Source organism: Pelodiscus sinensis, chromosome 1 (genome assembly GCF_049634645.1).
Source record: "Pelodiscus sinensis isolate JC-2024 chromosome 1, ASM4963464v1, whole genome shotgun sequence".
Lineage (NCBI taxonomy): Eukaryota > Metazoa > Chordata > Testudines > Trionychidae > Pelodiscus > Pelodiscus sinensis.
Window position 1 is genome coordinate 124087593 of NC_134711.1, and position 24823 is coordinate 124112415.

General features: G+C 40.6%; 1 protein-coding gene across 1 annotated transcript in view; it reads left to right on the forward strand.

Moving 5' to 3' along the window:
- FBLN1 (fibulin 1) overlaps positions 1–3343 on the forward strand; it is a 114809-nt gene extending 111466 nt beyond the window's left edge. Inside the window, exon 17 of the mRNA XM_006127754.4 lies at positions 2068–3343. Within this exon, the coding sequence (XP_006127816.1) occupies positions 2068–2207 (140 nt within the window). The 3' untranslated portion in view covers positions 2208–3343. The remainder of the gene's footprint in view (positions 1–2067) is intronic.
- Positions 3344–24823: the final 21480 nt, after the last annotated feature.

Below are 24823 nucleotides of genomic sequence, written 5' to 3' on the forward strand. Positions count from 1 at the left end.
AATTATACAGGAACTGCCATTCTGTACGCTATACATTTGTTATTTCTGCCCTATGAGCTGCTTCTAAAAGCAAACTTAAATTTCTTCTGTCTTTTATTAAGAACATATTTGAATGAATCTGAAGAGACAATGGCAGTGTCATTTCGCTGCAATTGCAATAATGCTCAGAAGTTCTATACTGTAGCATCAACCATCTTCGACATAATTGCATGACTACATTGGTCTCAATGTGCAATCTAACTTTTAGAGTTAGTGGATTAATTAGAGAGGTGAGTCTAAAATTATTAAAGGATTACTAAATAGGAACCCCAGCCTTTACCACCTGAAAGTTACTAATCAAAAAAAAGAAATTAAGTGGGTTAAATATTAGATGATTGCGATTGGCTTTCAAAACTGCACATTCACATGATTGAGATGGAAGATGATTTCCACACCAATGTCATGTAGCACTATTAAAACACTTTGTACCATACAGGAAGATGAATTCCAGAGATATTTTTTTTTCTACACAGCCCTTGCCACCACAAGTCAGTTTTACAAGTTGCAGGATGCTGGCCAAGAAAACTTTTAAAAAAAATGTAGGGGAAAAGGATGCTTTAAAAGAAGTGCATTCATTAAATATGGCAAGCAAAATGAATGTGGTGAAAAGTTTGCTATTTTACTACATGCTGAAGATATTAGTCAGTATTTAAACAGGACAGAGCTGTAATGTCATCGCTGCTCTAGAAAAAAGGTGCTGACAGCCTACATAAGCAAACGTTTATCTCTACCATCAGATCTTAAGCCAATGTGTTCTTAGGGAACTGCTATAAGAATTCTTTAGGAATTCCATAAAGACTGTTGTGCTCTGTGCTTTGAAACATAACCCCTAAGATCTAAAAGGAATACATCTAAAATAATCCACTCAAACTATATATTTCCTACCAAATCAAATGCCACTGTAACATGTCAGCTGTCATAATCAAGTATTTGAAAGGGGGATTCTATACCAAATTCCTGATGCTGATCAGCTAGCTTTGAATTTATGTCTTTGACCAAGTACTAATAATACAGTAGCTGCATGATGTGTTTAATACGGAGAATAATGTAGTTAATGGGAGCAAACCCTATGTAATAACGACTTAGGGCAAAGCTCCCACTGGCTTTAAGGGTGTAAGATCAAGGGCTTAGCACAAAGTTTCTGCAGCTATTCTGTTTGGCTGCTGGGGCCTACCCACTATCATTTTATATGTTCATCATATTGCCCAACACAGATGAGGTAATGTAAAAGAGATAGATTTAAAATGTGGTATGTAATAACGATACAGATTAGTTCTAGAAACTAAGCAACATGTTTCAAATACCACTGAGCCATATTCTAATAGCCATATTCTTTATTCACCTTACATATTTAACTCCTTTCAGCCATCCATTCCAATGCTTTCCATGAGATTTTCTATATTAGTTTGGCCTGCTATAATACGCAGTTTGGTGGTGGTTGTTGATGTGTATGTGAGAAGTGCTTATTATCAGGTACCATGTTCCTTGTCATCTCTCCTGTCTGAAACAGAGTGGAAGATTCATTCTTTGTGTTCTGTTCTATGTATGCACCTCTTTGTACATTCTCTGGTATAATCTGAATTTTGCTTTCCTTAAACAAATCAATGTCTTATGTTCTATTTTTAGAAAAATAGTTAGCATAGTTTGGGCAAAAAGTGGAAGAAAATAGTGCTAACTGCAGAGTGTTCAGTGTTTCTTCCATTATTACTCTTTTAGTAAATGCAGGCGCTGATCAAAATATTAAAGGGGAATAATCATTGCAGATATAGCCCTTTTTTATATGTTTTCAAACCAGACCAATATTCCATAAATGTACTTGTTAATCAAAAGTATTAAAAACCTGGTTGACTATTTTGCACTGATTTCTATAAAAATATTTTAATGGAATTTTTGAAAAAATATCCTGAAAACTATATCCTGAAAAATGGTATATAATCTTTTAGAAATGAAGGATTACAGCTAATCTGAAACCATTTGATATCACTGTATTCACTATACTTCATTATCTATTTTTGGTTTTTGTCACAGGTGTAGTTCGTCAGGTGAAGCCCATTGTTGGACCTTTCCATGCCATTCTGAAACTGGAAATGAACTATGTGATAGGAACGATTGTGTCTCATCGTAACATAGTGAATGTGCACATCTTTGTGTCTGAATATTGGTTTTAGTAGACCTTTTTGAAATCTCAAACAAGTAAGCCACTCCAGATAAAATCATTACCATAAACTATTATATTATATGCCTGTTTGTAAAACCCAATAGTGTTTTGTTTTTTAACATTTGGATTATAGTTGAATTAAGACAATTACCAAGAATTAAGATAATTACCAAGCTATGTTGACTAGATGTAGGATGGAGCAAAATAAATGAACCTGATTTAACTGTGTTTATATATAAGTACAGTGTAAAAGAACTCATTTGCTTAAAAGTGAACATTCTCTATATTCAGACAAATCTTAACTATTGTTCCTATAGCCAGTGCTATAAAGAACATGGGCAAAATGAACTAGCTACAGACCATTGTGATGAATATATGGTACCCTTAGAAGAAAGTTCAAAAAATGAGTAATTTTGCCTCAAATTTTTGGGTGCCCAATATCAGAAAAGGCCTGAGTTTCAAAAAATGCCAAAATATCTACCCTCTGAAAATCAGGCCCCTTTAATTTAATTTAAGTCGTGCACCCAAAAATCAATTGTGACATAAAGATTTTTAAAAGTTGTTTGGCTGCAGTTACCAGAGGAACTGCAAAAGGAAGTAAAGATAGCAAGAGGAAATAAGTCCTTGAACATATCAAATAAAACATTCATGATTTTTATCTATTTGACTATAAATGAAGCATGTTGGATCCAATTTAACCAAATACCTCTAATTGAAACTAACCTATTTTTACAGCAGATTGCCTACACACCAAACTATACTCATCAATACATTGGAATTCTAAATAAACACCTTCAGGCTACTATTATTAATGGAGATTGCCTATCTCCTAGAACTGGAAAGGACATCCAGTCCAGTCCCCTGCCTTCACAGCAGGACCAAGTACCATCCCTGGCAAATTTTTGCCCCAAATCAAGCCTGGGTTTAGTAGGCCAATGCTCAAACCACTGAGCTATCTTTATAAACTTTGTAACGAAATAAGTATGTTTAGCTATAGACTTTTCTGAGCACCAGACCAAAGCATATGCCATAATATAATGAAATTCTCTTAAATAAATGAATGTTGAATGTATTTTCTGGGCAGCCAAGTAATGAAAATAATGTATCTTTTTATTACAAAAGTGAAAATAAACAGCTCCATGTTTATTTATCGTCTGTCACTTAGAATCCTCAAGAAAAAAGTTTGTGGGGGGGAAACCCTATGCATCTTCTTTTTCCTGCTTATCTGAGAAATGTATACACACACAAGTACCGCACAACACAACCCTGCCAATTCACCCACTCATTAACCAGAAACATTTACCCTTTAAATAGCATATAGACTCTTCATTCAAAGCCTATTGAAGTCGATGGGAGTCTAATCTACCTCAGGCCCAAACCGGGAGTTTATAACTAAAACATTTTCACAGACTAATTTTGACTAAAGAATACTTGATTGGTACTATGAAATTACACCTTAATTTCTGAATATTCCCCAGATTACTGTACATAATTTAGCTTTCAGGATGCCATCATGAAACGATGATAATCTAAAACACGTCCAGTGTTCTCAATGGTTACCTTGGCAATATTCCTTATGTCGTTCAATAGTTCCCATATTTAAGTAGAAAAACGTTGGTGTAGCAAGTAGCTGGTGGCTTTCATCATCCAACAAACTGAAGGAGATATTTGGACACCCCAAATTTCAAGGTAAACCATTGTCTTCAGGAATTAATAGCAAATTGTAATTGTTTTTTGAAAAAATGTATATTGAATTAATAGTGTCCAAGGAAATGGAGATGAGAAAGATGCATAAGGTCATCCAATTCTCCTCCTTGCCAATGCATGAAAAATAAGTAACATCAGTATCAAAAATCAGGAAAACTGATTCCATCTGATTTTTCTATATTGTATTTTATGGCTTCTCGTTTCCTCTATAGTTAGTTGTACCACAAGGAACTTTGGGACAGTAAAAGTATAAATTTTAGGTTCAAAGTAATGAAAAAACTCATTTGCAGCCTTTTCTTTACTTTGGTCTCTCTACTGCACTCCTATACAGCCCACTTTTTTTTTTTTTAATAAATTTTGAAAATGAGGCCGGCGAAGGTCATTACTACTACTTCCTGGAAATCTATTTTCTTACAGTGTGTTCAAATAATCTGAAAATTGTAACCAGCTTTTTGAATAGCCCAGAAGTCATATGATAGTACTTATTCAGTAGCAATTTTATGTTTCACATCCAATGAAGATAATGATTTCTCAGTGCAATAGTCACATGACAGTCCTTAATTGATAGTATGCCAGTAGAGTAAATTAGAAAATTTAATAATGATAGGAAAGGATAGATATTTATCTAATCCAAGCCTGTCACATTCAAATTTACAACCATTACAAAATGTATAAAGCCAGATAAAATAATTTGTAGTATTTATCTGTGAATGACACTAATTAGTAGTAGCCCAATGGAAAAAAAATCATTTGAGTGCTTGTTCATGTCCATTCAACATTGGCATGTGTGCCAGAAGATTTCCTTTCAGCGATATCCATAGGGGACCAGCTCTAGCTCCCTCTGGAGTGGTGTGCACATGCTACCATATATAGGACACTGCCAGACTCCCTCCACCCTCAATTCCTTCTTGCTGCCAGTAACTGTGCTGCTACAGCTCTCCCTGTTGCATCCTCTTATCTTTATTATCTGTTTTATGCCTTTCCCCCACTTCTTCTCATCACCAAGGTCCTACTGAAGATCAAGCAGGTCATTCTCATTGCACCAGTGTGGCCCTTGCCATCATTGGTTTAGCACCCTGATGAGCCCTGTGGTACTCCCACCATGGCCTTTGCCGATCCAGCCAGGATCCATGTCCCAGGATCACGGTTGTCTGCTCCACCCTGACCTAATGTCTCTTCACCTCATAGTGTGGCTGCTGCGTGGTTGAATTCAGATGGGCAATCCTGCTGTGAGGGAGTGCAGCAAGTCCTCCTGAAAAGTCATAAGCCAACGACTAGACAGACATACATGACAAAGTGAACTAGGTTCTTGGCGTAGGCCACACAAAAAGGGGTTTCCCCATCTGAGGTCCCTATACAAACTATCTTGGATTAACCCCTTCTCCTGAAGCATCAGATTTAGCACATGCTTCAATCAAGATTTACTAGCCAACAATCTCAGCTTTCCATCTGTCGATTCAAGGCCAGTCCATATTCTCTCGTGACATGACAGGTTCTTGAAAGGTCTTGAGAAGTTTTTCCTGTGTGCTTAAGCCCCGTCCCTCACTGAGATGTCACAGGCTTACAGGACTGCCCTTCAAACCTATGGTCCCTTTCACACCTATCTTGGAAGGTGGCCTTCCTGGTAGTGATCACGTCAGCCAGGAGAGTTTCAAGTCTTCATGCCTTAACTTCTGTAAGGACAAGGTGCAACTCTGGCCCCACCCAGAATTCTTTCCAAGCGTGGTCTCCCCATGGGTTGAGCCAACACTCAACATGGGTTAAGCCATTTCCTCCCAGTCTTCTGCCCTAAAGACCCGCCAGGAAAGGTGTGTCCATGGATGTAAGGAGAGCACTCACCTTTTACCTATATTGGATGAAGCCCTTTTGTAGGTCATCCCAGCTCTTCATTGCATATGCTGAGACGATCAGGAGACTCCCAGTATCCACCGAAAGGACCTCAAACTGGATAACCTCTTGCATCTGGTTGCACTATGAGTTAGCGGGTATCCAGCTGCCACTGCTGGAGAGAGTGCACTCGACCAGAGTGCAGGCTTCCTTGGCAGACTTCCTGGTTTACATTCCAATCCAGGACATAATAACATAAAACATCTGCAAGGCGGGGGTATGCTCCTTGGTTCATACATTCATGACTCACTATGCCATCACACAGCAGGCTTGGGATGATGCTGGGTTCAGCAGAACTGTGTTGCAATTGTTATATCCTTAAACTCCTACCTACCACAAGAGACACTGCTGGGAGGAATGGACATGAGCAAGCACTCAAAGAAGAAAGGACAGTTATCTCTTTGCATACCTGGTGTTTTTCGAGGTTTGTTGCTCATGTCTATTCAACACTCCGTCCTACTACTTCAGTGTTGAAAATTCTGGCAAGACAGAACTGGGTCTGGCAGTACCTGCAAAGCGTGGTGCACACCACTCCAGAAGGGGCTGGATACTGTTCGCTATGGATACTGCTAAGGGAAGATCTTCTAGCACCAGTCCATGTGGCAAGCAGACACCTGTGTAGAGTGGACATGAACAGCACATCTTGAATACCAGTTATTGAAATAGGTACTCGCTTTCCATGCATTTGTCCACTCGCAGTATGGTTCAGACATGTTCTTGAACCCTTTGGTTCATTTTTCTTCCCAGACACTTTTTCTGACTGCTCGGATATTAGCACGGACACTTTTATTCACATGAACACTGGAATTCATATGCAGATGTGCAAGTTTTTCATGAAACAAAGAATATGCGCTAGCATTTATTATTCTGGGTTGTTGTTGGTTTTGTTTGTTTGTTTGTTTTGTTTTTACAATTGTCATCCACACAGGGAATAGAATTGATACCACATAGTAAATAATGTGGTCCCCTGTATTAGGTAGATCTGCCAAAAGGTCTATCTTTCACAGACAGTCCAAAGCCCCTTGAGGCAGGATTGACAGCCAAGAATCACTGGTATATAGGTAGATCCTAGCTTTGTACACTATGCTATAGGAGCTGCTGCCAGGGTATTTCTCTACACAAGAAATCTTAGGCAGCAGGGCCATAAAAACGGTGATTAGGGACACCATTGGAAAAATGCAGAGTAGCAGGTAAACATAAAAAAATCAGTTCTGAGGTCTGTAATCTGTTCAAACTGTTTGGTGAATGATAATGAAAAAGCAATAGCTAGGGAAAATCTTCATCGGTTTGTAGATAACTGATTTGTTTTTTTAAAATCCTCCATTAAAAAAAGTCAAAAACGTCCTGAGAGAATTTATAATTTATTAGCAGATAAATTAAAGAGCTCCTGAAGCCAATGACAATATCTAAAAGAAAAATAAACATATTCATAACAGTACATTCCATAGATGCTACTTGGACATATCTGTGCCATGATGACAGAATTCCAAATAAATATGATTCCCTGATAGCTTTAATAACTAATTGTACATTGTAACTCTTGGAAACAATAGTTAATTCCCTGTCATGTTTTAATATGGTTGTGGTGGGGTGGCTGCCTCACACAAGTAGAAGGGTAAAGCAGCCCCTAGGGAGGCTGCACAGGACCTTAGCTAATGAGAAGAGGGATGGTACAACCAGCCAATGGGAAGAAGGCTTGCTGTAACAGCCTATCAGGGCCAAAGAGGGTCATATAAACATGACTGCTCCGTACAGTCGAGGGACTGCAAGGGAGAAAGACTGGCCACTGGGAGAAGTGCCTCAGATGGAGCAGTGCTGGGCAGGGGCAGGGGAAGGGGAGGGAGTGGGCTCTCCAGCCTGAATGTCTTTCAGAGAGACCAAAGCCCTGATACAGGGGCAAAAAAGGTGTGGGGACTATGGGGAAGTGGCCCAAGGAAACCGGCAGTAGCGGTTAGAGGAGGGGCAGTAGGTAGCTGCCATCTATAGGGTCACTGGGTCGGGATCTGGAATAGTGAGCGGGCCTGGATCTTCCCATTTTACATCACACTTGCCAATGAGAAGAGAGGCCAATCCAGACTGCAGTTTGCTTCTGAGATGAGGGACTGGACCTTGCACTGCAGTTGGCTGCTGAGGCAAGTGATGGGAAAAGGACATCCGATCCTCAGAAAGGGAAAGATAATGAAGTGAGATACAAACCGGAGGGCCGTGCCCAGAAGAGGATGCTGCACTCCGGGGAGTGACATGGGTGCCAGAGTGGTGGAGACAGTGGAAATGATGGAGGGCAAGACAGACTGAGGAGTGTGCACTCCTGAAAGCACCATGGTAGTGAGTCATGCCCTGTTATGATGACAAATAACTTATTACCATAAGTATATTACTGTGAATGATCTGTAGCATTTATGTGTGCCCACCTTCACCACACAAACACACACACACACACACAAAATCACGCTGAGCCTGAATTTGGCCCATGAAAAATAATAGCATTTTTTTCTCTTACCCAGTTCGTGATGATTTCAGTCACCAAACACACATAATCAGTACTATGAACCTGGCTATTACAGAATCTTTTTCTCTGAGGCTATGTCTAGATTGCAGGCTTCTTTCATCAGAAGCTTTCCCGGAAGAGATCTTCTGGAAAAACTTCTTCTGAAAGAGAGCGTCCACACTGCAAAAGCACATCAAAAAAGCGATCTGCTTTTTCAAAAGATAGTGTCCACACTGAATGGATGCTATCTCGCATTTCAGCTGTGATTGCCATGGATGGAGTGGCCACCAGGGCACTTGTGCTTTTTCCTTTTTCCTCTTCTTTCGAAAGAACTCCCTCTTCCTGCCCACACATGCCTTTTTCCGAAAGAGCTCTTTCAGAAAAAAGCTTCTTCCTCGGAGAATGAAGATTACCATTGTTGGAAAAAACCCTCTGTTCTTTTAATTTTTTCCCCCGGAAGAATGTGATTGCAGTGTGGCCGTAATTGAAGATTTTTTGGAAAAATGGCCATTTTTCCAAAAAAACCTCTGTAGTGTAGACATATTCTTAGGTTTGTGTTGTATGGAATTCAGGGAACACAAGCTATGCAAACTACAATTTAGGGCCTCAGATTATGAGGGGCCTCTATATACAAAAAAATTACTAATTTTTAGTTGCATCCTCGCCTATGTACCAGTATAGATGCAAATATAAAACTTCAATATTTATATTTTCTTTGTCCTTTCTGTTAGAATAATACACATTTTTGATAATGGCATGGGGCCTCTTAAACTTGTCATAGCTTAGGCTCTCAGCATGTCTTAATCTGGCCCTGCAGGGGTAGCACACGCCTGGCCTTTTAAAAGGATCATCCTATCTGGCGGTGTTTTACTTCAATCATAGAGCCAAGCCTTCCATTGCCTAGAGAGGGAAGCTGCACATCACAGAATGATACATTGCCTTGTATATTTTATGTAAGCAACTTCTGTTTGTTTGTGTTCTCCTGTACATGACAATATAAAACAACTGCAATGGAAACTATTTCCAGATCATTTATATTAATCATTTGTAATGATCTTTATAGTTGGACTAGCTATTAAATGCAGATTATCACTCATATTTCATGTCAGCTGAAATACCATATCATATATACTGATGATTGCATACAATTTTTTGGTATCTAAATCTGAGGTGTAGCTCAAACCCACGTGTCTATGATTGGTGGATTTAGCATTTGATTCCTTAAGTTAGTAGAAAAGATATGTAATACGCACATCAGGAGACCGTGCCCGAGGGACAGTGCATCTGAAAAGGCTCATATGGGCTAATAAGTGGTAGAATAGCTTGGACTTGTAAATAAATGTGATCTTCCTTTAGGTGTTTCTACAGTTCACTGGATGGGGGAGAGTGTGTGTGCAAAAGATGCACCTGCAAATTTGGTTTATGCAAAAATGGGGGCTTGCAAGCTGAACTGACAAAAAGGGAACCTGGGCTCTTGAAAACACTGGCTTCAATGTGAAGACTCTTAACACTTCCCTCTTGACATTTCAGTAGCTTGGGTTTAGTTTTTCCACAGATGGCTTTGATTGTGGCTCTGATTTATTACTTTTCTCTGTTCCATAGTGCAGTTAAAGTAGCTGTGTTATATAGAAAATCACATCCATATTTTATGTCTTTGTTTCCAATAACTTAATTATTATTTCTCTTCTCTGTGAAAAAATGTGGGTAAAATCTTGCCTTTCTATGTCTCAGGCATGGAAGGGAGGGAGCAGAGCAGAGTCAACAAAACAGTAGATTCGCAACTATCTTTCTGAGTAGATTGTGAGAGCATACTCTAAATTGCCTGTTTACTACTGCCTGAAAAAAGAATCAGCATGCATACCCTTCAGGCTGCACATTTGGCACAGAGGTGACTGGGTCTGAATATACCCCCAGTTTGTCAGCGTCTGCCTGTACCTCTTCAGGGTGTGATGTCTTTGCTGGGGCGCTGGCAAACTACTGAGCGCTAGAATACGTTAGGGAAAATGAACATCAGATTCTCATTCAAAGTCTTAGCATCCATTCCTTTCTTTGTCACTAGCACACTGAGATTCGGAGACATTTTTTGCCTCATAAATAAATTGGGGATAACACTTAATACTGGTAAATAGTCTGCTCGAATTAATCGATAAAAACAAATCAGCATTCTATGAGAATTTCAATGTAATAATGTTTAAAAATAGAAAAGCTGCATTTTAATAAGGGTGAAACATTCTGAATGGACATCATCAGCCAAAATGTGTTTGCTTTTTTCACTTTGGAATGACTCAAAATTTGTTTTATTTGATATACTACTATAAATTATAATATAAAAATGAAAATGATTCAATTTTATTTAAATATTTTGATTGAACCAAATTTTTTTTTTGAAAATTGTATTTCATGAGAAATATCAACATTTGTTGTTTTATTCTGATTTGGAACAAAAGCAGATTTTGAAATTGTGGTATTTCCTTTGAAATGGACATTCAAGTCTCTGCACAGTTCTATTAATTACTTACCTCATCCCAAGCACTGGTCAAACATTTTTAAAGTTTTTTGGTTGAAAATTGGTCTTTATTCCTAAGTGTTTGTCAACAGGATGCTTTAATCTACACCAGAGGAATGCAAATTTTAGTGCACACTAACATGCTATGAACTAAATGGCCCATTTAGACTCAATTGACATGCACTAAAAGTTCTAGGGTGACGAATGTGGTACCATTTCAGACAGTACCACATGAACATGTACTAGGGTCTTTTGGTGAGCACAAGCAGGGCCATATGGGCCAGACAGTGAATGACAAACTAATGCAGACTAAAGTTTGCACTCCTCTGGTGTGAACCCAAACACCATGCAGACAAGCCTTTAAAAAGTTGTTCCCCAAAAGGTCAACATTGTTGAAATATATTGGTGTTCACAAAAAATGTGATTTTAAAAAAATCAAGATTTTTAAAACTATTACAAAATAGTCATTAAATTTTTTTTCTGAAAACCATTTTTGTGGTAAAGTGAGAATGTTGGTAACTATGTGATAAACACTTCCAAAATTATTTCCATTAAAAAAGTAGAAAAATGGGTCAATTTAAAATCCTTTGATAGTAAAAACTTCAACATTTTTAAAGTTTTTCCAAAACTAATTTTGCATTATTTGTTTTGTATTTTTATACCACTCACAGGAGGCATTCAGATTAAAATATTGTCTAGCTCTCTATTTAAGGGATTATAACGCCACATAGCATGGAGTATTTAAGTGCCTTCCATGTCAAATCAATAGATAATTAAGACCTTAGTAGATTTAATAGAGTTTTATGGCACTTCTTTTTCTGGGTTAAATTGGTGTTCGGGTTAGAGTGGTTCATGGTGGGGGAAGAACTTGCTAAGATATAGGAGTATCAGGAGTGCAAGTGTCATTCTTATGGGGTATGTCTAGACTACATGGCTCCGTTGACGGAGCCATGTAAACTAATTTACCCAGCATAGGCAAAGAAGCAGGGATTTAAATAATCCCCCTTCATTAAAATAAACATGGCCCCCACGCTGTGCTGATGATCAGCTGATCCGGCACAGCACAACAGTCTAGATGTGGATCTGTCGGCTGGGGAAGCCTTTGCCGACTGATCCCTTATGCCTCGTGAAACTTATGATTCTCAATCTTTCCAATCAACTGTACAACTTTCAGAGTCTGATTTGTCTTGAGTAACCCCTGTTTCCCCTTGCTTAAACTACATGCTTACAAAATCAGGCGTAAAAATACCAAAGCGTCATAACACACTGCTGCTGACAAACTGCTTCCTTTCTCATTGGTATCATATAATTATAAAATAAATCCATTGAACTATGAGTCTATACTTATATTTCAGTGTGATAGTGGGCCCACTGGTTCACTTAAGAGCAGTGTCTGGAAGCCCACACCCTGCCTCTTGGTCCTGGAGTGGGTAATTTGGCTTCTCTGAGGGCTCCTATGGTAAAGGCCCCTGGGCAGTTGCCCTACTTGCCACCTCCTAATGCTTGCTCTGCATTTGCAACACCCTCGCACCCAGACCTGTCTTGTGATCAGCCGTGGGTGGCAAGCTCCAAATTGAGAAACACTGATTAGATGCCTTGATGCAAGACCAGTGAGTACCCCGAGGGGTACACACACCTCTAGTTGGGAACCACTTCTCTGGTACATACTGTTGTGCTGCACCTCAAGCTCCGTTCAGGGTCTCTCTCCTAAATCAATCCAAAATAACAAGACACCACAAACTCCCACAGTCTCCATCCCCATTGGCCTTTACAAAGGTCTCACTTAGGCTTCTCTACATGGAGTATTTTCTCCTACTTCCTCTGGTTCCTCTGCTCTCCCACTGCTGACTCTGAGCTCTTCAGGATCCTTCTTCCTCCCTGTAGAATCTACAGACACAGCTGTACTCACCCGAGCTCCCCCTCCCCCCAGCTCACCTAGAGTATGTCTGGACTGCATGCTTATTTCAAAATAAGCTATTCTAGAAGAAATACTCCCAAATAGGTTATTTTGAAATAGCACGTCTGCACTACAAGGAAGCTTCAAAATTAGTTGGAGGCAGGGTTCCCTAATGTGGACATGCTACCTCGATTTATAGCCCCAGAAGGCACTGGGGAGTAATTACTTTGAATGTCCCTGGGGAGGAGCTATTTCAAAATAGCAGCAGTGGAGCGTCCACACTACTGCCATTCCAAAATAGCTATTTCAGAATAGGTGTAATTCCTCATGGAATGAGGTTTGCAAAAGTTGGAATAAGCCGTCCATTATTCTGAAATAATGGAATTGCTCTGTAGATGCATTGGTATTTCGGAATAACGGCTGTTATTCTGAAATAATGCTGCTGTGTAGATGCACCCTTATACACACACACACACACACACACACACACACACACACACCTTTTATATTTGAATCACCTGATTCTTCTCAGATGGGCCTCAGTCAGTCTTAGGCCAGCCAAGGGCCAGCCATCTTGTTACAGTGGGGTTCTTGGCTTCTTCCCCCAGGTCTGTCCATTGTAGAAGTTAACCATGGCAACACAGCAGTAAGGGACATGTGAGGCACATTTTAATGTTAATGTATGTTCAGTGCTTCCAGTGATGATGCAATAGGACAGCTCACAGTATGTGTCTAAAATTTTGAAGCTTATTTTTAAATATCATTTGACTTTTGCTTCCTAGTATTGCTTCATAAATATGATGTTTCCAAGTAATACAATTTCTAGATTATGTTCATACTTTATAAATGGATAGGTGGTTTCAGTGTACAGTCGGTATCTTTACTGGCAGTATGAGACAATGAGCCTAAATTGACATAAGCACCTCTACTACTGGAAGAACAGTTTGGTCTCCATGTCCAGGCCCACTGACGAGGGGTGGGGAGGCACAAAGGGGTCCCAAAGATTGAAAGGGGCTTGGGGCTCCCAGCCGCTGCTACTGTGGCAGCTGCAGTGTTGGAAGCCCCAGAATCTTTAAATTGCCACTGGAATGCTGTGCTGCTTGCGGCTCTGAGGAGGGCTGGGGGAGGGGCACCGCAGTCTGGGGGCACAGAGAGCTGGCTGTCCCCAGCCCCTGGCCCTTCTGCCTAAGGCCTGGCCCATTCCAGAGCACAATGGCGGGGTCCCCACACCTTGCCCAGGGGCCCGCGGAGGCTGCCAGCCCCTCTGTCCATGTCTATGCAATCCTTAGACTTTCTGGTGCAAGGTGATTACTCCAAGTTAGGTGCGTGGCATACTGAGAAGTAGGGAAGTTTTTACTGCTTTTAGACTTCAGAGTTTTTAATATGATACATTTTACATGCCCTGGATTCACTCACATTTTAAAAAGTATAGAATGAATGTAATGCTTATATGCATTTAGATCTGTATACTGTGACAAGGCCAGAGCAGAAGGCTATAAAAAAGCTGTGGAGGGGAGATCTATAAGCCTCAGACTTATAGATGGGAGGGGCTGGTTTAGAAGCAGCAGAAGCCATCAGGGGCAGTGGAGCACCCGGGGCTAATTGACCAGGCCTGCACTGTCAGGTCAGCCTAGGCTAAATTAGGACACCTGGGGGTAATTAAGAAAACCAGTTCAGACTGGACGTAAAAGGAGCTTGCCTACTGTTGGGCAGGCATGTAGTTGAAAGGACAGAGGACAGTACTCTGGAGGTAGGAGGAAAAGAGACAACAAATGGACACTAGGAGGATGAACTATAGAGAAGGAAGGTGCAGGTGAACGTGTGGGGAATTAGCTCAGGGGTCTTGGAGCTGTTTTATCTCAGGTACTGGGGATTCACACAGACAGCTGCTATTACAGGGCCCTGGGCTGGAACCTGGAGTAGAGGCTGGGCCTGGGTTCTCCCAAACACCCACCTCCCCATTTCCACTTGAGGGAAAAGGACTATGGAATCTATTCTCCATTTTACCATGTGCTAGCCAATGATTAAAAGAGTTCAACAAACAGCAATTAAAGCCCTAGGTGTGGTGCCTAAAATTGTGAGCTGCTGTGAGCCTCTGAAACAAGCAAAATCTGTCAGGAAGCACAGGACCCACCAAGTTTTCATAAGAGTTTCATCACAATACGCAAAGTGACATATAAATGCAAACCATTAGTATTATCTTATTAATGTGTCAGGAGTATCATATATTCTAACTAACTGGACACAATTGGCAGCTAATACATTTTAACTTGACTTTTAAAAGCACTTGTTACTTAATAGGAGAATGGATAAATTTTGAAAAGAAAACTTATGTTTTTTGCAGTAGTGACTGATTTCACTTCTATGCTCTTGAACAATTAATCACTTAAACTATATCCAAACCAATAGTCTCACTGGTATTGAGTTTACAGAAGCAGAAAATACATAAGCTAATGGCCTTAGTCCTTTCTTAGCAGTCATTGGGAGGTTAACAATGAAGGGCTGGGAAAGCACAAGAGAAATATGTTACAGATAACATGAAACAAGGTAAGGAATGGTAACTTCATTCATGTGTAGTTTTCATTAGGTAGGAGAGCAGAAAACACTGAATTATTTTCCACAAAATAATCGCTATGTTGTTTCCAGATATCAGACGTATAAACAATATGCTCTTAAGATTTTTAGAGGGAAGCACCAGCAATTAATACTGTGTGTTTCTTCTTTATAAAATCAGAACTAGTCTTCCTTTGCTGTTTCTCTAGATTTCATATATACTGGATTTTTTATATGGCATCTGTCGTCATGGCACGTAAACAATTAAATAACCTCAGTATAAATTCTTGAAGGCCTGTGCTAGTGACACTATGGCATTTGGGCCCCAATCCTGCAATGAATAGCAGATAAGCAGACTGCTACATTCAAGTGAAGTCCCCCTGGAATGGTTTGCTAACAACTGACGGATTGGGCCCTTGAAGCATAAGTAAGAACTCAGGCTTTGAGGCTTGGTTCAAGCTTCCCTCGCCACTGCCACTACAATCAATGAAGCCTGTCCCAATGTGAATTACTTCTGGCAATGTTTCAAGGTACTTGTAGTCTTGGCTACTTTCAAGTTTTGATAGGCCAGCTGCTGATCTGCTTTAAAATTGCTGTTTAAACTATTGTTGGAGTTGATCCTCAGATTAAATGATTTGTAGGTTTGATTTGTAGAACAGTAATTCTGTCTGACGGGAATAAATGCTTTATTTTTCTACCTTTGGGTTTTTCAGCTTGCCTTCTAAAAGATGTCATATAAGGTTTCCTGTACATACTCATTCCAAAACCTTGGAGTCAGTTTCCCTTGGAAATAGGGCTTGCTTTCCCCTCATAGCTGATTTTGAACATGTGCAGTTTTGATAGAAACGCCTAAGCCACATTTGGTCACCTAACATATACTTATGCAGATAACAAATAATCTTGCAGAGAGAGAGAGAGTGAGAGAGAGAGAGAGAGAGGAACCCACATTTGATTTATATCTCTCTATGTCCCACTCAATGGGAAAGATTTCAAACCTACCTGCACACATTCCAACATACTCATTTGCTCTTCTGTCTCAATTTATGTTCATTAGTTTCTGTTCATTCTGAGCAGAGTTCCAAGCACTCCCATATGTGTCTGTGGATGATGCTGTTCCCTCAAATTACCAGTGTAGTTTTGGTAATGACTGATCTCTCTGAACTATAAATGCGGTGAATTCCAAAGTTGCTCCCACAATCACTTCTAATTTCGGAGAGACTTTGCTTCCTGATGCCTGTGGTGAACACTAAAGGTGTGAGGCTGTGTGGAAATTGCTATTAGTAGACAGGAGAGACATAAATGTATACCCACAAAAGTCACTAGAATCATTGATCTGATGGAAGATTTTTCATTTCTGTTGAGGCTAAGAATGCACAGTCTGTTCCATAATGAGCCTTATTTTTGTTTTCTTATGTTTTTGCCCCATCACTCTCTTTTTCTCCTTTTTCCTTATGTTCTCTCCTCTTTCTTCCTCCTTCCCCCCTTTCTTCTCCCTTGTGTAATCTCCTTCTTCTGCCACTCTCTTAGTCTGACTTCTTTGTTATATTCTTTTTGTGTGTGAATAACACTTAAAGCTAAATGCTCCCATCAAATCCAGAAGATACACTTTGGGTAACTGCAAAAATAAAAACCAGGTTGCAAAGACAGAGCTTCTGGATGTTTGCATACTCCAAATTGTGTTCCATGCTTAATTTGCTAGATGATCTCCTAAAAGGTATTTATTCTTTTAAAGTTCAGTGCACCAATTTATTCTTACTGCTTAAAATGGAATCCATCTTTGGCAGCTGTTTCTTCAGTTAGGCAGAATAGTCAATGTGAAGCAGAAGTCTCCTCTGATAGGGTGCTTCTAAAGAAGTAAGAGGATGGGTCAGAGATGCAAAAGCCCCTTATGTGTAAGCAGGCCTTCCAATGGGGGAGGAGGAAGAGGGGGAGCAAAAAGGGCAACTTACCCAGGGTCCAGTGATTCAAAAGGGCCTGAGGTTCCCAGCCACTGCTACTATGGCACCTGAAGTGGCCGGAGCCCTGCACAGCCAGACTCCAGGGAGTGCTGAGAGCTGGAGGGGAGCGGGAAGGTACGCGCAGTCTGCCCCTTCCACTTGAGGCCCACCTCTTCTGAGAGCATGGAGCCAGCCCACCCACACATTGCCAAGGGGCCCAGCACCCTTGTGTGTAAGCCATACCAACTCAGTGTGGTACAGTCTAGTACTGGCCTGTGCACAGACGGTGTTACAACTTACATGGGTGTTTTGGCTCATACAGTAGAGGATCATGCTTTCAAGTGGAGCTGAGCAAATAATGGATTTTTCCATACAGGAGCCAACTTGGAAAGAAATGGATTGGTTCAATCTGAAATTTCATTTTGTTACTAAAACAGTGAACCAAAATAAAGGAGATTGCTTTTGAGTCTATCTGAACATTATGATCAGTACAGAATACATTTTCTGTATTTGTTTCATTTGGGATATTTTTTTGCCTTTTTTCCCTACCCAAATTAGCTGAATTTTGCAATGAAACACTGTTTTGAAATGGAAAGTCCTAACATTCTCTTATTGGAAATGTTTAAACGAAATGCTTTGATATTTCCATTTTTCCCTAGCAAAACTATTTGCCAAATTCAACCTGAATTCACAAAGAGTTTCAGCAATTTTGCTATTTTGCTATTTGCTGAAAAAAATTGCCTGGCTCTAGTGTGAAATTATTTTATAAAACAGACTCTCCCAACTGACTTAAAATATCCATAGCTGAAAAATTAGTCTCATAAAATTTCTGAGACCAACTAGCACTAAGTAATATTGTTTTAAAGATTATAAGAGTAAATTTTGCATATCTGTACCGATGTTGGCACTCACTCCAGTCTGTTGTCTTCTTAATAGTTCTTGAACCTATTTGCCTTCTCTACAACTAGTGTCAGTGAGGAGCTCCTTGCATTTGGGGTGGAAGTGACAGAGCTGTTAAAAGGGCAGTTTTTTCCCCATATTTTGTTGATCAGATTTCATGCTGGCAACTAGAATGCAAGTTTCTCCCAACCTGCCCCACCAGTGACCTCAGACTTGCAGGACCACCCTTGTCTTGGATGAGAAGTAAGTTAAAATTATAGACTTCTGAACTGTTCTAATGCTGCCAACATTTCGGGCAAAAGTTGTAATAATGATAAAAAAGCCCTAGTGTAATGGATACCAACCTAACTCCGTAACTACAGTTTAGGTTTTGAAAATTACAAATATGTGTTTAAGTCAGGCTAACCCAAAAGTACTAGATGGTGCTTCAGCTGTGGCCAGATGTATAGTATTTATAAATTAGAAAGGAATGTTTTTCTCATCCAAAGTGGAAAAATTGTAGTAGGTTGGTACACACTGAGCATTTGCTCATTGGTTCCGCTCTACGCTATATCATTAATTGCGTAATTAATTACATGCAAATAATCTATGGCTGATAAAATATGACTTAAGTAACTAAGCCTCTTCTTTCAACACCCAGAAAGGCTGCTACCCATGAATAATAACTCATTGTGAAGCTGTGTATGCATGTAACTAGTTAATCGTTTATGTTCTATCTCTCCTGTATTAGAGGCCTGATTTTAGGCCTACTGAAGTTAGTGGAAAGTCTGGTCCTACATCCTACTACACCTGTTGGACCAAACTTCATTTTCTCAAATAGCAAATATGGAACCTCACTTTTCCTTTCATTATATACATGGGCTCCTTCACTTGCTTTATGATCTCAGCGTTCCTCCCAGCTCATCCACTTTCAATTGCTCTCAGATTTATTTCCCCTCATTTTGGCTTCCTTTCCTTTGCACCTGACCTCTTATTCCTCCCTTCCCCACTGAACATTTTCAGATGTGGCTCATGTGGGACATGCAAATCATGTTCCAGGCTATAACTGCTGTATCTGCCAGGCTAAAACAGAACCTTCTGACCTCTAGAAGCTGAAGTGCTTAGACAGTTTCTGGTATTTGATCAGATGTAATTGATAAAATACAAATGGGGCAGGAACTTTGGTGCACAATGTGGGTTGATTAGTCAGCATTCTGGAGTGACTAATAGTAGGCCAGCCTGATGGTATTTGGGATTCCCTGAACATTTCCTAGGCAAAGGTTAGATCAGTGTTTCCCAACTAGGGTTCCGCAGAACCCTGGGGTTCCGCAGACCATCGCCAGGGGTTCCGTGAGAAATCGTGGAATATTTTGATATTTGAAAAAAAAGATTAGATAATACAAAAAAAGACAGAAACAAGGCTCCAATTTTTTTCTTATAATGTAAGCTGTCATATATATATATATATATATATAAAAATAAAACAGCTCTTTACAAATAAATTTTCTTGACAATAATTTAGCAGAAATTGAATTGTGCTTCCCACTGTCAACTTTTTCTGGCCAAGCAAACGTTTTCATAGGGGTTCCTCGGGACATGAAAAATTATTTTAGGGATTCCTCCATGGGAAAAAGGTTGGGAATCACTGGGTTAGATTCATTTGCCACAGAGCCTTGACATTTTTCTGTTTTTATGCCTGGCTAACCACCATTAACTGATAGCATTGGTGGCTGAAAGATTGTTCTAATGGAAGGGTATTGACAAAGACATGTTCAGTCAAACAGTTATCTAAGACAGCACCGTGGAAAGGAGCTAAGAATGAGATCCAAGCCCTAGGCTACAGATGGTCTTCCCTCATCAGCAGCAGAAGGATTTTAAAAGGGACCAACTGAGTGTTGAATCTAGAAACTGCTCTTTACTGCTTGTTTTTTGTTCACTACTTCAGAAATTGCATTTATATTGTTTTCTTCCTCATAGAGAGATAAGGGAGAATGAAAGTTTCAAAAGACTGACTGCTCTTTCTTCAGGGCCCCCTCTGACACACACACAGCAAAAACTGAAACTACTTTTACCAAACCCCACGTACACCATAGTACAGAGACTTTAGCTTTTCAAAAAGGGCATAACAACGGCCATACTGCGTCAACCAATGGTCTACCTAGCCTCCTATCCAATGCCAGATGCTTCAGAGGGAATGAACAGAACAGGCAATCATCAGGTGATCCATCTTCTGTCATGCACTACCAGCTTCCGACAGTCAGAGACTAGGGACATTAAGAGTATGGGGTTCCGTCCATCACAATCTTGGCCAGAGGCAGGCAATAAGATGGTGGCAGTTCACATATGGGGGCTTGCAGCTCTCACTGGCTGCAGAGTGCTGTTCCTGACCAATGGGAAGCCCCACGGGCCGGTCGTTGCCCGCTGCTGATCTTGACTAATATCCATTAATGGATTTACCCTCTGTAAACTTATCTAGCTCTTTTTGAACACTGTTATAATATCCCATGGCAATGACTTGCATAGGTTGAGTGTGTATAAGGAAGCATTTCCGTTTGTTTTGAACATGTTGCCTATTAATTTCATTGTTGATGCTTGGTTGTTATACTATATGAAAGAGTAACTAAAAAGGTCTTGGAAGAAATTATTACAGACTCTTTTCAGGGTATGAAATTGTGTTTCACACAAACTAAAGAAATATTTCTGTTGAAGACCTTATGAAGGAAAGAGAATCAATAGAATGTTCAACTGGAAAATATGGTGAACTGAAAAGGCTGCAAAATTTAAAATCAGAAGTGGCTTTGCAAGTGGCTCTAGGCAACTAAGGAGAACTGGTTAAATGGGTATGGAAAGAAGGAGATGTGATTGAGATTGTAACAGAAGGAGTTGGAAGTCAGGACTTGTATGTTTTGTTCCAACTTCTGTCATTGATGCTACACTGGATCCTAAGCAAACTGAAGTTAACGAAAAAGCTATCATTGACTTTAGTGGTACAAGGTTGGGTCAGGTGTGATCTGGAGCAAATCATTTAGCCTTTACATACCTCATTTTACTCGTATATTCATGCCCTCAGAGGTGGTTTGGAGAGGCGTATTATAAATAATCCATGCATGAGGGATGACATTTAATGTTTATAAATTGCTGTGGTGGGGGAGCTGCCCCACTTGGGAGGGGAAAGGGTTAAAAGTAAGCCAAAGGGGTTTCACAGCAGCCATGGGGACACATATCTCGAAGAACTGTCGTTACTGCACCGAGGTGAATAACCTCCTCTTCTTCTTCAAGTGATGTCCCCATGGGTGCTGTGGAACCCTAACTAATCAGGTTGAGGGAGTAATCAGGACTAGGCTGGTCCCTATAAAAGGTTGCAGAGCTGACGAGAACTCATTCTTACCCTGACCAACAAGAGTGAAGAACTAACTTCCTGCACAGAGGAAGCACCTTTGACTGAGCAGTTCTGGGCAGGCTGAGAGGAACCACTGAGAGACTCCTGCCTGGCAGTGGTCCCTGATAAAAAGGGCTGAGAGGGTTCCAGAGTGATGGAGAAGTGGGCGAGGGAATGGGAGCAGTCAAGGGGAGAGGAGGGCTAGAAGTGGCTGTGGCCAGAGTTGGAACCCAGATAGTAGGAGGGCCTAGATCCCCTCTCTCTATTTCCCCTTGGACATGGCAGCTTATCCCTGAGGCAAGGGGCTAGACTTTGGGACTGCAGTTGGCCACAGTAGCTGCGGTGAGACTGAAGACTGCTGATACCCCTGAAGAGAGGAGAAAACACACTGGTGGGCACTGCTGGACAACAGTGTCCTACAAAGGACACTGTAGTCTGTAGCATGACACGCGTCCACAGACAATGGAACAGCGTGACGGTGGATCAGACAGCGGCCAGAAGACGGTGTACTCCAAGGGATAGAGCTAAGGAGGCACCATGGTGGTGAATCAAACCCATTCCAATCCCCTTGAAATCTGTGGTTAAAATATTTATTTTTATTGATTTGTTTGCCTCTAAAAACTGACCACAAACCATTGGAGAATCACTGTTTGAAATACCAGTAAGAGAGAAAAGGTGATTTCTAGGTTTAAACAGATTTGAGGAGTACGTTCTTGGAGGAGCTAATGCACTCAACTCACAAGAAAAGTCCTGAAATTCAGGTAGAAAACAATATACTCTATAACTTCTAGATGCAGCCAGGAAGTTTTCATAAAAATGTCTTAGAAAACAGCCACTGGTTCCAAATTCTGCCAGAATTTGTTCTGGTGGAAGGAAACCCATATGTTAATATCCCCACATTCTTTTCTTCCATTCATCAATCCAGAGACTTTTGTGGCAAGTGCTTCAAAACACAGTTCAGGAAATCTACTTGGGATTGCAACTGAGGAAAGAGTGGTCAAAGGAGCTGGGATATAAACAGGATGGAATGGCTTACAATCTGAAGATGGTCCTCTGTTTTGCTAATAGGCAAGGATTGCCATTGGGAGTCTTTCTACTGGTTTTAGCTGAAGGAACAGACCCATACAAGGGTGTCATGGAGATAGTTACATGCTAGAAAGCAGTGCTTTGTAGTGTAATTAGAAAGGGAACAAGATTCATTTTCTCAAACAGACAACACTGACATGGATACTGGTAAGGGAATTGTTACCTGCCAGCTCACTATATTCCAGGGAAAGAGTATGAGCTAGAACAGATACTGTTGCTAGGAAAAGGTGACAATGGAAAAAGAAACAAAATGAGAGTGGAGATTTTCAGTAAGCTAGTACTTCACTGAGGGAAGAAACAAGAGAGTTCAGAAAATGATCAAGCGGAGGAATTTGTGGCAAACTAAGGGGCGGTGGAAGGATTTTAACAATATATTGGGAAGATGTCAGTGTGTATAATTGCCTGTGCCTTTTCATCTGATTCCAGTAATTTTAGCAAAGTGGATTTAAGCCTAAATGGATGAAATTATGCCAGATAACATCAAGGTGGTCTGTCAGAAGAGCAAAGCATTGGATAGTTACCTGAATTTAAGTCAGATAACAATATATCCACAGGGGACACAATGTAGTGTATGAAAGAAGCTTGTGATAACTTGTATGTCTGTTATCAGGAGAAGACTCTTTAAAGAGGGATTTCAGGGACTGTTTACTTGTACAGTCATTTTTGCAGGATCGAGATCTAGTAAGTTTATTAAACCCCTGTGCCTGTATTGAATTTAATGTGGGTGTAAGGATCTACTAGAATGATACTTTTTGCTGGGTCAGGGCCTTAGGCTGTTAACGTGAGGTTGGAAAGTTTGACCAATAATTATATACTTCTTCCAGTCCTGCCATTAGAACTGTGTTTGAGATTTGATTTATTTGCTGAAGTAGGAACGGGAACGCCTCCACCTTGTATAAAGTGTTTTCCATTAGTCTTCCGTTCTCTTTTCTTTTTTAAAGGAGTGAAGGAGTATAAGGAATAACAGTAATTACTAAAGGGCTATTAACTTCAATCAACAGAAAGTTCAAAAATAAGTAGAGACTGTTTATCTTATCTAAGGAAAAACTGGTAATGGAGGAATTCAGCCCTGTCTGTGAACTATGCTGCCTTCTAGTGCCTCTCTGGAAGGGCCATCATGAGTTGAATCAGCAACCTTTAGACAAGGCTATTTAAACTGATTTAGCTTGGACACCTGGCACTTTTGATGCAGACTAATGGACTTTAAGGCCAAAAAGGACCATCACGATCATCTTGTCTGACTTCTAGCACACCATAGGCCACAAAACCTTGCCCACCCACTCCTGTAAAGACCTAAAGCCTCTGACTGAGTTAGTCAAGTCTTCAAATCTTGATTTAAAGACTTCAAATTATATAGAATCCACCATATGCATTAGTTCAAACCAGCAAGCAACCCATACCCTATGTCACAGAAGAAGCTGAAGAAAACCTGTCTGTTTATCCCAGTCCAAATTGGGGAAAACTTCCTTCCTAGCCCCAGATATGGTGATCAATTAGCATGTCAGCAAGACATCTGGGGAAGAATGCTCTGTAGTACCTCAGTGCCCTCCCCTTCTAGTGTCCCATCTGGCTATTGGAGACATTGGCGAATAATAGTTGTAGGTTCACTACCTGCCATTGAAGACAACCTCCCTATACTATCCCGTCTGTAAACTAGGAATGCTAAGGACTGGTTGACTAGTCAACTATCTGATAAGGAAATGCTCATCGGATAGTCAGTCGACTAATCGATTCACCCCTCCCCCTTGCTGCCTCCTGGGATCATCTGCATGGCGCTGCTGCTTTGAAACACGGCCTCAGCATTTGAAAGGGACAGCGCCGCACAGCTGAGCCCAGGATCAGCTGTGCGGCACTACCACGCGAGGAGCCCACGGTCAGCTGGGGAGTCTTGCATGGCATTTCAAATTGGCAGTGTGGCATGGAGCCTGAGGTCTGCAGGGGACTCTTAGTACTGCCTTTCAAATGGAAGTCATAGGAGCTAGAAACCTAACTTGTTTTAAGAGGTCTTGACAGGTTTACAGTAGGGATGTTAACTATCGGTTATTTTACTAGTCAAGAAGTCGATGGAATTTCCATTGACTACTTGACTAGTCAATAGGCAATTCCTCATTCCTCCTTTGAAATGTACAAGAGCCCTGGCTGGGGTCTCTGGCACATTTCAAAGCTCACACGCCGTGTGCAGCCCGGAGTCAGTGGAAGTTTCTGCTGTCCTGGGTTGCATGCGGAGTTCCACGTTCCTACTTTGAAATGTACATGAGCCCCAGCAGGAGTTATTGTATATTTCAAAGGAGGAATGCGGAATTGCCT